Source organism: Gavialis gangeticus, unplaced genomic scaffold (assembly GCF_001723915.1).
Source record: "Gavialis gangeticus isolate Ggan-Ray unplaced genomic scaffold, GavGan_comp1, whole genome shotgun sequence".
Classification (NCBI taxonomy): Eukaryota; Metazoa; Chordata; order Crocodylia; family Gavialidae; genus Gavialis; species Gavialis gangeticus.
The window spans coordinates 87,671,108-87,684,405 of NW_017729022.1; the positions used below are offsets into that span (position 1 = coordinate 87,671,108).

The 13,298-nt window shown below is 42.9% G+C and overlaps 1 protein-coding gene across 7 annotated transcripts in view; it reads left to right on the top strand.

Moving 5' to 3' along the window:
- CALD1 (caldesmon 1) overlaps nt 1-13,298 on the top strand; it is a 369,831-nt gene that overhangs the window by 313,849 nt on the left and 42,684 nt on the right. For 5 of the 7 annotated variants that reach the window (XM_019515575.1, XM_019515574.1, XM_019515577.1 and 2 more), the window contains 3 exons: nt 2,660-2,806; nt 6,992-8,138; nt 8,803-8,886. In XM_019515575.1, the coding sequence (XP_019371120.1) occupies nt 2,660-2,806; nt 6,992-8,138; nt 8,803-8,886 (1,378 nt within the window). The remainder of the gene's footprint in view (nt 1-2,659; nt 2,807-6,991; nt 8,139-8,802; nt 8,887-13,298) is intronic. The other 2 variants (XM_019515580.1, XM_019515581.1) reach the window with 1 other exon arrangement.

A 13,298-nucleotide genomic window follows, 5' to 3' on the forward strand; every position in this document is an offset into this window, starting at 1 on the left:
CCTCCCCCCTCTCCCTCCCACCCGCCCCCAGTAGCTTTCTTTACTCTCTGGTTGAAGTATAATGGGAGTTAGGTGCCCAAATTGAAAATCTGACCCATAAAGGATACCAGTATACTTTCCCTAACTGTAGGGCTTGCTTAATTCCATTCTGTCTACTTAATCCCTTCTGCATTTTCAACTCAGGTCTTCTCTTAAGAGCTGTTGTGCATTGTATCTAGTTCATAATAGCCATGAAGTTCTTTCCCAGGCATGGTTGCATTTGTGATAAGTAAAGCAGCCTTTAAAGATGCAATGTGGAAAATACTTTGAGAGACTTTTGCATAAAATATTCTTCATATTACCACTCTCAGTCAAATGTTTAAGACAGTTAATGAAGCCACACTGGTGACTAAAATAAAATAACTAAAGTTAACCTTATGTATGGTGCTTGATACCTGATCGTGGTATCATTCTGTACACACATATGTATTTACTCTATTGAAAACAGTCTATATAATAATAGGGTGGGAGTTAAAATTTCTACCAGTTCAAGGGTTATTACTAGGTGTTCTCTTTAAAGGTTATGGAGAGAGCCCCAGAATAAGCAAGCCCAAATACCATTACGCCTCTCACAGCTAGACTACAACAGAACTAAAGAGAATCTTTCACTGTGCACTGGGTCTTCTGCAGTCAGTTTTTCAGTACATTTGTATCCTAGAGTCTGTTTCTCTTGCAGGAATATAATGGAGATCCCCACCAATTTGTTATTGCTTTCATCTGCTTCCCAGTTTAGACCTAAATTAGTTGTTAGAACCCCTTTAAACTAACTGCAAATGACAAAAGCTTTTTCCCTAGTCTTCCATGGCCTGTTGCTTCTGCTTTGAATTCACCTCCTGCCCCTGCCATGATTCATGGTTGTTCTGCTGACAATTTTCATTTTCTTTGAGGGCTCTTCATACAAAGCAAAAGTTAAAAGCTCATGTGGTGGAGCATGAAAGCGACAACCAAAGCCACTGTGTGCTGATGCCAAAAAAAGTTGCAGAGGAGTGAAACTGCCATTCCAGCTTTGGCAGGCTGTTCAGCTTTACCCATGGCCACAGCTCTGCTGAATCCACATTTTTCCCTCCTTTTTTTTCTTTTTTCTTTTTTTTTTGGAAAGGAAGGTCATGCCTAGGGAAAGGTATCAGACCAGAAGCCATCAGCAATCTCTTGCTTCATAGACTTACAAACCCAGAGGGCTGGATAATTTTACAGCTAACTAAAAATATTGTTGTTGTTGCAAATGCCAAAATATAAAGACAGAATTCATGCTGCAGGGCATAATCAGACCATCTGCAAAGATCTGCATCTGTTTTATTCTACGTACGCAGCCTCCTGTGATGTGCCTACTGGGTGGGGTTGACTTTTTTTCTTATTCATTAAATCTTAGTCATTGTTGGCTGTTTCAACCTCTGTTAGGGTTTTATTTTAAGACCTTCTATCCACAAAGCTAACAGTGTAGGTTTATCATCCTACATGCCTTTCTCCTTGAAGTATTGATGGGGATGCTTATCTCTTGCTTTCACTTCAATCAGAATTAAATTCACTGTAGTAATTTGCTAAGGTAAATGGAAGCACTGGGATTTTTGCCTTATGTTGCCTGTGAGGCTGAGATTTCCTGTGGTCCAGTCCTGACAGGCTCTGGGCTCACACATCTGTTGATGTCAAGTGTTCAATACTCCTTAGCTTAAATTACTCAGAAGAGGTGTTATCTCACATGGGCCTCCTAGCTCTTTTTCACTTCTGAAATAAAGTGGAATAGCTCTAAATTATTAAAGAACAATGTACTTAGCATATATTTATAAAATGTTTCCAAGCTACATCCAGCTTTAATGTGGTTAGATGGACCCCAGCATTGATCTAATTAAATATGAGTGCATCCTAGCAGGATCACAGGATATTATTCTAACAGGATTTCTCTTCAGCTACAGAGCTGGGGTTTTGGCCCCAGCAGTTGCAAAAGTGTACATTGACTAAAGGGTATGTCAAGGGTTGAACAGCTTCAAGATGAGGTCAAACATTCATTTTTCCCCCATGGTCATGTGGCTAAACAGAACGTTGGACAAATTCTTAAAATAGCCTTTTATACTCTTGGATTCAATAGTATCCCTTTAAATCATATATGGGGTAGCCACTGAAGGAGTTACCATTGTTCTACAAGGTAGCATTGGGCTGATGTTGTAACAGTGATGGCCTAGGGAAAATGAGAGGCAAGGGTTTTTGTGGACTAACTACATAGTTGGGAAGCATATAGACAAGCTTTTGGATATAGAGTACAGTACCCAATTATAACCTTGCCTCTTGCACAAGAGGCAAGAATTTTTGTGGGTGATATCTTTTACTGGACCAACTGCATGGTTGTGATAGATGTAGGTATCTTTGGGGTATCACAGTACCCTTTCTCAAGTCTCTCAGAGAGAAGCAGACACAGCAGAACTAAGTTGCAGAACAAAAGCTTTTTGATTGCATATTTCCTGGACCATCATGGCAACATCACTTCAATGCTACCAAAACATTGTTATATGAATCATTCATAACACATACTTTGTCTCTTGTGAATCTGTTTGTCATTGTTTCCACAGTATTACCAAGCAGATAGAATCAATCTCTTTATTAACTTGTCTCAAATGGTATGTTGCAGACTAGCCTACCACAGAACTGATGATGATGATGAAGAAGCCGCAAGAGAACGCCGCCGACGAGCTCGACAGGAAAGGCTGCGGCAAAAGGAAGAGGAAGATGTAGGAGGACAAGGAACAGAGAAACCAGAAGCTAATGCCCAGAACAGGTAAGCTTCAGTTTAAGTGGTTATTCACTAATGCAATTAGTGGAGCTCTGTGTTTAGGGACGGGACGTAATGTTCTAGGTGTTTTTCAATCCTATGTTCCTGAGTTCAGGGAGTAGATCTAGACTATGTTTTGCCTTACTCTAAATAGAACTTTATTCCCATTGGTTTAAAAAAAACCTGTTTCTGGAGTAAGGTGCCACTTATTGGGTGTATCTAAATGAGATGCTTTACTTGGTAAAGAGTCACCATCTACATGTGCACACAGTAACTGTTCAGTAAATTAGTTTACTGTGCAGTTACTATTAGGGGTGTGAAAATGGGCTGTATTTGATTCAGATTCAGCCCGAATTGGGGACAGTGATTTGATTAGCTGATTCAGATTGTCTCCCATTTGATTTGGCCAAATCCAAATCTGAAGATTCGATGCTGATTCAGAGAATCAGCGATTCGGCCATAGACACAGCTTTAAATGTTTTTTCTACATACCTTGATGTACCAGGTGCAGGGTGGGGGAGCCTTGTGTGCTCATCAGCGAACCCAGAAGTGGACCAGAAGTATTTCCAGTCCAATTCTGGGTTCACTGCTGAGCACGCAGAAATACTTGTGGTCCACTTCCGGGTCTGCTGGGGAGCATGCTGCGGGCTGTCCCCCACACACTCCCTGCAAGACCCAGAAGTGGACCGGAAGTGTGTCTGGTCCACTTCCAGGTTTGCTGCCAAGCATGCTGGGGAGCCCCCTGAGCTCTTGTGGGATGTTCCATCTGCTGCAGCATTGCAGCATTCATGAACCGCCTGCTACCTTGAGTTATGTAGAAAAAACATTTAATGTTGTATCTATATCCAAATTGCTGAATCTTTCCAAATCTCTCCAAATCAATTTGGAAGGTTGCGATTTGATTCACAGAGATTAAAGGGCTTCCTGATTCAATTTGGATTCAGATATTTGGCCACTGAATTGGGCTGGATCTCCACCAAATCGAATCAGGGATTGAAGCTTCTTATGGCCCTAGTTACTCTCTGTAAATACAGGTAGTAAACAAACTGTACATTAGCGCATGTGTAGATGCTGACCAGGAGCAAGTTTGCTCCTGGTCAGCACTAACACTAGGGAACCACAGGGGACAGGAAACTCTCTGTTTCCCAGTCCAGCCCAGGTCTGGCCAAAAACTGTCCCACTTCTGGGGTAGGTCCCAGCCAGCCCTGGGCTGCATGGGGATTTCCCTGAGCAGCCTGGGGCTGCATGGAAACTGTCTTTTCTGGGGCAGCTCCCAGTCAGCTCCAAACTGTGTGAAGATTTCCTTACCCACCACAGAGCTGGATGGGAACTGTTCTGCTTCTGAGGCAGGTCCCTGAGTATTTCTTTGCCCAGTCTGGAGCTGCCTGGGACCTGCCCCAGAAAGGACAGTTCTTGCCCAGCCCTGGGCTGCTTGGGGAAATTCTCATGCAGCCTGGACCTGGCTAGGAACTGCCTCAGAAGTGGGATATCTCCAGGCCAGCCCTCAGCTGCATGGGGAGCCCTGCTGGGCATGGGGCTTGTCCCCACATGCAGGGGGCCAAGAGACCTCTGTAGTGGCAGCTGTTTCCCAGCCCCCTGCACATCAGGACACCTCCCAATGTGCCTGGGGCCAGGAAACAGCTGGCACTGCAGCTAGCATAGCTCTCCTGGCCCTGTGCACCCTCCCAGCCCCCGGGGTAGCTCCCAGGGGGAGCCTGGAGCTCCTCCTGGATGCTGCAGCAGTTCAGAGTAGGATTGGGGCAGCCCTGTACTGGGCTAATTCCATTGGCAGCAGATTTGCTCCCTGGGAAGGCTTACTGTACATTAAGACTTTGTAGCATTAATTGCACATGTAGATGTGCCCAGAGTGAAAGTAGTACTAGGCCCACAGTATTGTTGTTGTCTTGAGTGTATCTTTATAAGGAGGTAAAATTCTAAATTAACTAGGTGGGATAAGGTTGGTAGGTCAAATATATATATCAAGTGGAAGGTTGTTTGTATCCATTAGTTACTATGTGTAATTGATGAGCTGTTATGATTGAGCATGAGAGAGTTGGAGAAAAAGTAATATTTCTCATCATAGATATTTACTATTTTCAGTGAAAAGCAAAAGTGGTTAGAAAGGCAGTGAATGTAGAAGAATAAAATGCTTAGAAATTTAAGGGAATGCTGATCCTTTAGGGTTCCAACAGTCTTTGTTTGGAAAGGTCTTCCATGTCTTGTAATGCATTATGTTCCTAGGCCAACTTAGCTTTCTGGTGAACCAGTGTCCTTAAAAATCACAATTTCATTTCACTCCATTTGTGTGCCATTTTGGGGGCAGTGTTGCCAAAAGCCAGTCTTGAAGAGAAACAGTCACCTTTCTCAATATTAGAGGTGGCCTCAATAGAGTAAAAACTGTATATTGGCTAAATAAGTTCCGTGAGAGTTTGGCTGTATGTCAGGAGTCTTTTAATTCATAAGGAAAAGCTCAAAAAAGAATGCATCAAAGCAAACTGGAGAGCTCCATAAAACACATGAAACACTTCCAAATATTTTGTCTCAGTATAGCTTTGTCACGGGTAGGTCTTGTCTTACCAATCTCATCTCCTTCTATGACTGGGTCTCTCGCCACCTGGACACAGGAGATGTGGTAGACATTATATATCTAGACTTCCAAAAGGCTTTTGATCTAGTATCCTACGATATCCTTGTGGGGAAACTGGAAGCTTGTGAGCTCAGCTTCTCAATGGTCCAGTGGGTGGGAAACTGGCTACACGGTAGGACCCAGAGAGTTCTCATGAATGGATCTGTGTCATCCTGGCGTGAAGTAGCTAGTGGTGTCCCTCAGGGGTCCATGCTTGGATTGGTACTTTTCAACATCTTTATCAATGATTTGGATGAGGGAGTGAAAAGCTCACTGGCAAAGTTCGTGAATGATACCAAGTTATGGGGCAGTGTAGTCATGCCAGAAGATAGGTTGCAGATACAGGAGGACTTGGACAGGCTCAAGAATTGGACAGACTGGAACCAGCTTAAGTTTAACACTTCCAGGTGTAAGGTGCTCCATCTGGGAGCAAACAACCCTCAGCATACATACAGGCCTGGTGGTGACAGCTTGACTTGCACTGTGGCCGAAAGGGACCTTTGCATGAATATGAGCCGTCAACGCGAGGCAGTGGTCAGCAGTGCAAACAACACGCTGGCATGCATCAACTGATGCATCTCTTGTAAAGCTAAGGAAGTGATACCCCCGCTGTACTCAACACTAGTGTGATGGTAGTTGGAGTACTATGTTCAGTTGTGGGTGCTGCACTTCAGTAAGGATGTGGAAAAACTTGAGAGGGTCCAGAAAAGAGCTACCCATATGATCAGAGACTTGCAAGGCAAGCCATATGAGGAAAGGCTGAGGGACCTGGGCCTCTTTAGCCTAAAGAAGAGAAGGTTGAGAGGGGTGTTGATGGCGGCTTACTGCTGTATCATAGGTGTGCATCCAGAGCTCGGTGAACAACTGTTCACTAGGGCACCCCTGGGGAAGACCAGGACCAATGGATATAAACTCCTGGAAGGCCACTTCAGGCTTAATACCAAGAAACACTCCACAGTCAGGGTGCCCAGACTGGAATAAACTCCCTCTAGAGGCAGTACAGTCACCTACCCTGGAGGTTTTCAAGAGGAGACTAGATAGTCATCTCGCTGGGGTCACCTAACCCCAGTTGTCTTCCTGCCTAGAGTGGGGGGGCTGGACCCGATGATCTGCAAGGTCCCTTCCAGCCCCTAACAATCTATGAATCTAGAAGCATGCAGTGGGTGTAATGTAACATTTAGCATGAATTCTTAAGGGCAGCTTCTCTTGCAGCTATACCAAAGCTCCACAGCCCAGTCCAGTGCCTATTGAAGTAAATTGAATGAGTTTCATTGATATTAGTGAGTATTGGATTGACTTAGTTCATTAGTCGGATTCCTTAGTCAGGAGCATGGAGGAAAGGAGGGGTATAGATGGCCCTTTGCAAGTCATTACATTACAAAATCCCAAACTCCTGTAAATACAGAAATTTGATAGTTGTCCCTGAAATGTTTGATAAATCTTTAAAGTATCTGACTCTCTTCTGTTTTAGGAACTACATAATATTTTTACTGAAAGCTATTTCTGGAAAGTAACCCAGCAAATACTTTGTTAGAGTGTTTGACTAAGCTTTTGTTTTTGTACAGTGTTGTAGAAGAGGAGACCAAACGCACTACAACAGTTACAGACACACAAATGGGATCAAATGATGATGCTGCCTTCTTGGAGAGATTAGCAAGGAGGGAGGAAAGACGCCAGAAACGTCTCCAGGAGGCCCTAGAGCGTCAAAAGGAGTTTGACCCAACGGTCACAGATGGAGGCTTGTCACTACCAAGCAGCAGAGAGATAAACAATGTGGATGAAGATGAGACCATGGGGAAAGAGGAAAAAATTGAAACACGCCAAGGACGCTACGAGATTGAGGAGACAGAAACCATTACCAAATCATACCAGAGGAACAGCTGGAGGCAAGATGACGAAGAAGAAGAAGTAAAGAAAGAAGAAAAAGATAAGGAGGTGCTGGAGGAGAAACCAAAGGAGATACCCACAGAGGAAAATCAGGTAGAGGTGACAAAAGAAAAGGAAACTATAGGCAAAGAAGATGTGTTAGAAGCAAAAACCTTAGCTGAGAATAATACCAGTGCCCAAATAGAAAGTGAGGAGGCCATAAATATCACTCTTGTTCTTGATTATGAGAAACTTAGGGATGAGGAAAAGCAAAAAGCTGAGGAGGACAAGAAAAGAGCAGAGGAAAAAGAAAGGCTTGAAGCAGCAGAGAGGGAGAGGATAAAGGAGGAGGAGCAAAGAAAAGCTGAGGAAGAAAGAGAGAGAATTCAAGCAGAAGAGAGAAGAGCAGCCCAAGAAAAAGAAAGGATTGAGGCAGAGGAAAGAGCAAAAGCAGAGGAAGAGAAAAGGGCAGCTGAGGAAAGGGAGAGGATCAAGGCAGAGGAGGAGAAGAAGGCAGCTGAGGAAAGGAAAAGGGCAAAGGAGGAGGAGGAGAGGAGGGCAGCTGAGGAAAGGAAAAGGGCAAAGGAGGAGGAAGAGAGGAGGGCAGCTGTGGAAAGGAAGAGGGCAAAGGAGGAGGAAGAGAGGAAGGCAGCTGAGGAAAGGGAGAGGGCTAAGGTAGAAGAGAAGAGGAAAGCAGAAGAAAAGGCTAAGATAGAGGCAGAGAAATTAAAAGCAAAACAAAAGATAGAAGCGAAAAAAATTGAAGACAAAAAAGTACAAGATAAACAGGTAAAAGAGAAGAAAATACAAGAGGAAAAGCCTCAAACAGCCTTCCTAAGGAAACAGGTACAGTAAACATTTTGCACCAAACAAGAGGCCTGTGATTTGTGAGAAATGTAATGCAAGAAAAAAACCACAGGATTGGAATTTGCTCACAGTTTTGTTCCTGCATTTAAACTACTAATGCTCTCTACAATCAGTATTTGATTTCTTTCTTTTTACTAAAACTCCTTGCTTCCACTTATCAATAATGCAATGCATGACACACTTAAATGCTCCGTATGCTGCTTTTGAAACCCTATGAAGGAAAACCTGGCATGTTCAGAATTTTGTGCATTTTGCCACCTTTTTCTTTTGCTTTAAGCAATAGCCTGTGAGGAGTAGAAAAGCAGAGTTTGATGCAAAAGATACATGAGCTATGTGCGAAGAACACTGAATAAGCGTATGTTGTTGATAGAAGCAAGCACAGCTGGGGGCGTTCTCTGCTGGGTTACTCAAGCACAATGCTACATGAGGGAGAAGTGAGCACAAAGGTCCAAGAAGGGGTGTGGGAGCACAGTTCCCTAAATTGGGAAAAGCAAGCACAGCTGCACATGGAGATGTGGGCACAGCAGCACACGATGGAGATGTGGGCACATCTGCACCAGTTGGGTATGTGATCACCGCTTTGGCAAATCAGAGCTGGAAGGGCAGCTGGTAGAATGATATTTTCATCTTAACAAATAAAAAGGGGGAAGAAAAAGAGGTTAAAGTGGAACCTAAAAAGGAAAAGTTACCAGATGAGAAACTTCGACCTCCTTTCAAAAAGGACCAGGTAATTATTGTGCACAAAGATGATGTCATAAGGAAACGTGCTGGAACTTACAATCAGAATGACTCCATAGCAAAAGGATATTTTGTTTAGCAAAGCGTGTGCTTTGTCATTAAGCATGTGCCTAGTCCCATTGAAGTCAACAGGGATGGAACCACTTGTGTGTTTAATGGTGAAGTGTTTGGGTGAGTATTTTGCCTAATATTGACATATTAGGGTGAAATCTTGCTGTATTTTTTAATGTGAGTGCCTCAGTGACTTCAATGAGACTCGCCTAAGTAAATCAGGCAGGCAAGGGTTGGACCCTGTAGATGGACTTTTCAGGACTGTTCCAACTAATTATCCTTCCCTGGTTTCCTCTACTTTTACTATGAACTTTTCTCCTATGACTGAGACCTGCCTTCATAATAATTATGAATACTTCTAGGTCTCTTTGGCCACCTAACTGACCTAACTAATGATTTTCCTTCCCTACCCCCTAAAATAATCTGATACTCAGTGACATATAAACCATGCAGATCCAAGGGGGTTTTTTTTGTTTTAAAGAGAAATCCTACCAAATTTACTGCATTGCATTTCTACTGTAAACACAGGAGGTGGTGCCATGGTGTTTTACTGTATGGTAAGTAAATGAGGTTGAGAATTATTTACTTTTCAGACTTATAATAGGCAAACAGGAATCATTGTTACATTTGTGCAGTGAATGTGCTTTTGGATCAGTCCTATAAGCTGCTGAATGTGTAAACCTCAGTTGGCTTTATTAAGAAAGTTGAGGCTATGTAAGGCCTGCCAGGGTTGCACCCCTTTGGGCTCAAACATACATATCTGGGATAAGTACTGCAGGATGGAGGTAGATGGGATGAGGTGGGATGAACTACCTCTACATCTGTGTACAGCGGTGATGCTCAACCTGCTCAATCTAGTCTGTGGGGCTTGCCATGGGCCTGGAAATGTGGCAGCAGGAGGGCAGTGGCAGTAATAATTGCCTGGCTCTGGAAGCTGCCACAATTAATACTGCCACCACACCCCTGGAGTTAAATTTTTGAATCTGCGGGGAGCCAGATGTTGTAGTCCACATGCCAAGTTGCTCCAGTACACACAGATTCAGAACTGATGTGTGGGATCAGATCTATGAATTTGCTTGTTCATAGCAGTTAAGGAGCAGGCTCAAGATTTCTAGCTGTAGGAGAGTATTTAGGTGAGTTTGGGACAGGCTGCAGCCTACTCTTAGAACTGAAAGCAAATGATACCAATGTGTTTTATGGACATGCAAGTGTCTAATTTTGGAAGCCTCATTTGAAGACTCATTTGTAGGGACCTACAGAAATTGTGATTTTGTGACACCTGGCATTACCCATGAAATTGGCCAATATCAGCAAAATCTGCAAAAAAAAAAAAAAATCCTGGTTCCCCAGAGGGAGCCAACGGTTCTCACAGCACTGTGGCTCAGCCACACAGCCCACTGGGGGCGAGGGGGCTGCAACCATGAAATGGAGCCCAAGATGGCTGCCAGCCCTGCTCCTTGCTGCTGATTGGCAGAGTGGCTGCCTGTCATGTGGCCCTGCCCCTCTTGACCAATCAGTGGTGAGGGGCAGGACTGCATGACAGACAGCCCTCAGAACCAATAAGCAGAGAGGGGTGGGGGCCACTGGGGCCTCTCAGCCAAAGAGAGGTGTTGGGGGGGGGGAGCTGCCAAAACCAGCCCATGAAAATGGCTACTGGCCCCATGATCTCCCCACAAAATTTGTTGTCTGCCTCCTCAAGTTGGATAGACCCCCCCCACTCATTTGAAACTGAAAAGCTACAAAACAGGGCATTTAAAGGGTTAGAAAAATGTTGGTCCTTATGTAAGAAGGGATATTGGTTAAACTAAGATGATTTAGCCTGGCAACAGTGAGAGCAGAAGGAAATCTAATGGCATTTAAGCCAGTGGAGGTTACAATAAAAAATGAAGTCCCTGTTTTTAGATTGTCCCAGAAGCAATTTTTTGTGGGCAGATGAATTTAAAACCAATAAAAGAAACTATTTCTCTGTACAAAAAGGGATCAGTTTCCAGAATTCAGTGCCATACCGTATCATTTAACACTGTAGATACTTTTAAGAGGATGCAGGATTAGTTTAGTACCATTAAACTTTGGAGAGACTTTGGGGTCCTACTAAGTGTGGGCTGCTCTCAGTTCCCATAAAAAAAATACAATCTGAGGGTGCTTTGCTGTTCTTATCTTCTCCCGTTATATGCAAGAATGACTCCTTTGAGACTAAGACTTCTGAAAGGGTTAGGAATTTTTTTTAAAGATTTTTTTGGGTGCTCAATTTAAGACTCATTTTCAAAAAGGCCCTCACTTTTTGAAACTATTCAGTACCTACTGTCTGAAAATCAGGTCCCTTTCAGGTTTCTGGGGTTGTATACTGAAAACTATTAGTCCCTTTGGAAATCTTAATGATCACTTTTTGGCTTAGGACAATATTGGTGTTCACATTACTGCAAGAACAGTCTAGATGTGGACCTTGAGCATCTAACAGTGATGTACAAAATTCAGACAAGCTCATTTTTTATTAAATATTATAAATATATTATCATTAAATATTATTAATTGAAGTTAGGAAGAGGATGTGACCCTAATAAGAACTTGGAAGCATGCTTCTCCTCTATGACACCACGTTTCTGCCTGTATTATACCAGCTTGTGCCCATTGTCAATGAGATCATAATCTGGCTTCTCAGAATTTTGGCTTCAGTCAAATTAGCAACTAGAAGTCCTGCTGCCTCTCTGAACTCTCCCAACACGTTGGGTCTGCAAAATTGGCCTGGAAAGTTCATAAGAACAAATTTTCTCATGACATGAGACTCCTGGTATTTCCTGCTTCTGGTGTGGCTAGACATGCTGCAAAAGTTGCTTTTTCTCATGGTATTTGGGTATTTCTGTGTTCACGGAGATTGGCAACAAAAAACCCTAGACCCAGATAGCTACAGCATTTGAGGCATTCCAAGATCAAACCCCAATCTGGAATCAAATGGTCCCAATCTTTAAGATGTACAGACCCAAAAGTTTGGGGTAGAAGAACTCTAGATTGAAATCTTCCAGATTACCCATTAATTTACAGGCCTGGTCAGAACTAGGAGCTGCAGATGTGTGTGAAATTGTAGATATAATTTAGAACTGAGTTAATCAGATATTTTTAAATTGCTAAACTGTTTATTCCTGTTTTGTTTGTGCCTGGGGTCAAGATATGTGGGAAGAAATGAGCTATCTCTGTGCAGATTATACTACCCACCCAATCTAATTCCATTGAAGTCAGTGGGAGCCCTTCTGTTAATTTCAGCAGGAGCTGAATTGGTCTCTGTTCCTCTGAAACATAAAAGTATTTAAAATGCCTACTTCTCTCACTTACCTGGTGAGAAATTGCTGCTGTGAAAGACTGATCCTGCTTCTATTACAGTCAATCGGAGTTTAATCACTGAAATTAATAGAAGCAGTAATGGGTCCTAAACTGCTGAAATAGATCTCTGATATCATGCTTCATAATCTTTTAATCAGAAATTCAAGTGGTGATGTTTTATCTAGCAAGTGTTTATATACACACTTGGTAAAATGTTAGCCTTCTGAACAGTTATGGATTGGATTCTGCTAATTCTTAAAGTGTGTTATTTAATTCTAACTTTCTTAGCAATTTAAATTAAGTTGTAGAATTTGCTGCCTTCCCCTGTGGGTCTTGCATCTTAGGCAGTTGGAATTATTGTTTGTTTTTTCAATGAGACTTAGAAGGGACTTCATGAAACAGTATGTGGGAAGAAATGTTCTCAAAACCCCATTACAGATGCCGTGACATTTAAAATCCCAGAGCCACCAACAGCCATGGTTTCAAAATCACTTTGACAAGTGGTACAGGAGATTGCTAATGGAGATGGAACCTTTCACTATTAACAATATATCAGGTGTTCAAATCTTTTCCAGATCTGGGAGTGACCCAAAGATACTGCTGTCTGATGGCTGCTTGTTACATTGAATAGAACTGATTGTCTCAGAGCAGTTTCTAGAAGACAGAAGTTCACAACTTCAAAGCTACAACCACTGCCACTGACAATAATGGGCTTATTTGCTGGCTGGCAGTCATAGCATCATGGCCAAAGAATGCATGTTCATGGAAACCAAACTCTCCTCTTACCCATCAAAATAATTCTGCCAGGTCATAAGCAAGACTGCAGTAGAATAGCATAGGGAAAACTTACATTGCTGCTGTCTGTTTTGTGGACTGAGCGATTTTTCTCTGAGTTATATACCCAGATTACATGACTGCCTCCCCCCGCTTTCAGTGCACGCCACATTTCAGCTGTCACGTCATATGTGTTTATACAAATGAACAAACAGCTTTTGATCCTAGTGACAGGCAGAGCTGGTATTGGAGATTCCAGCT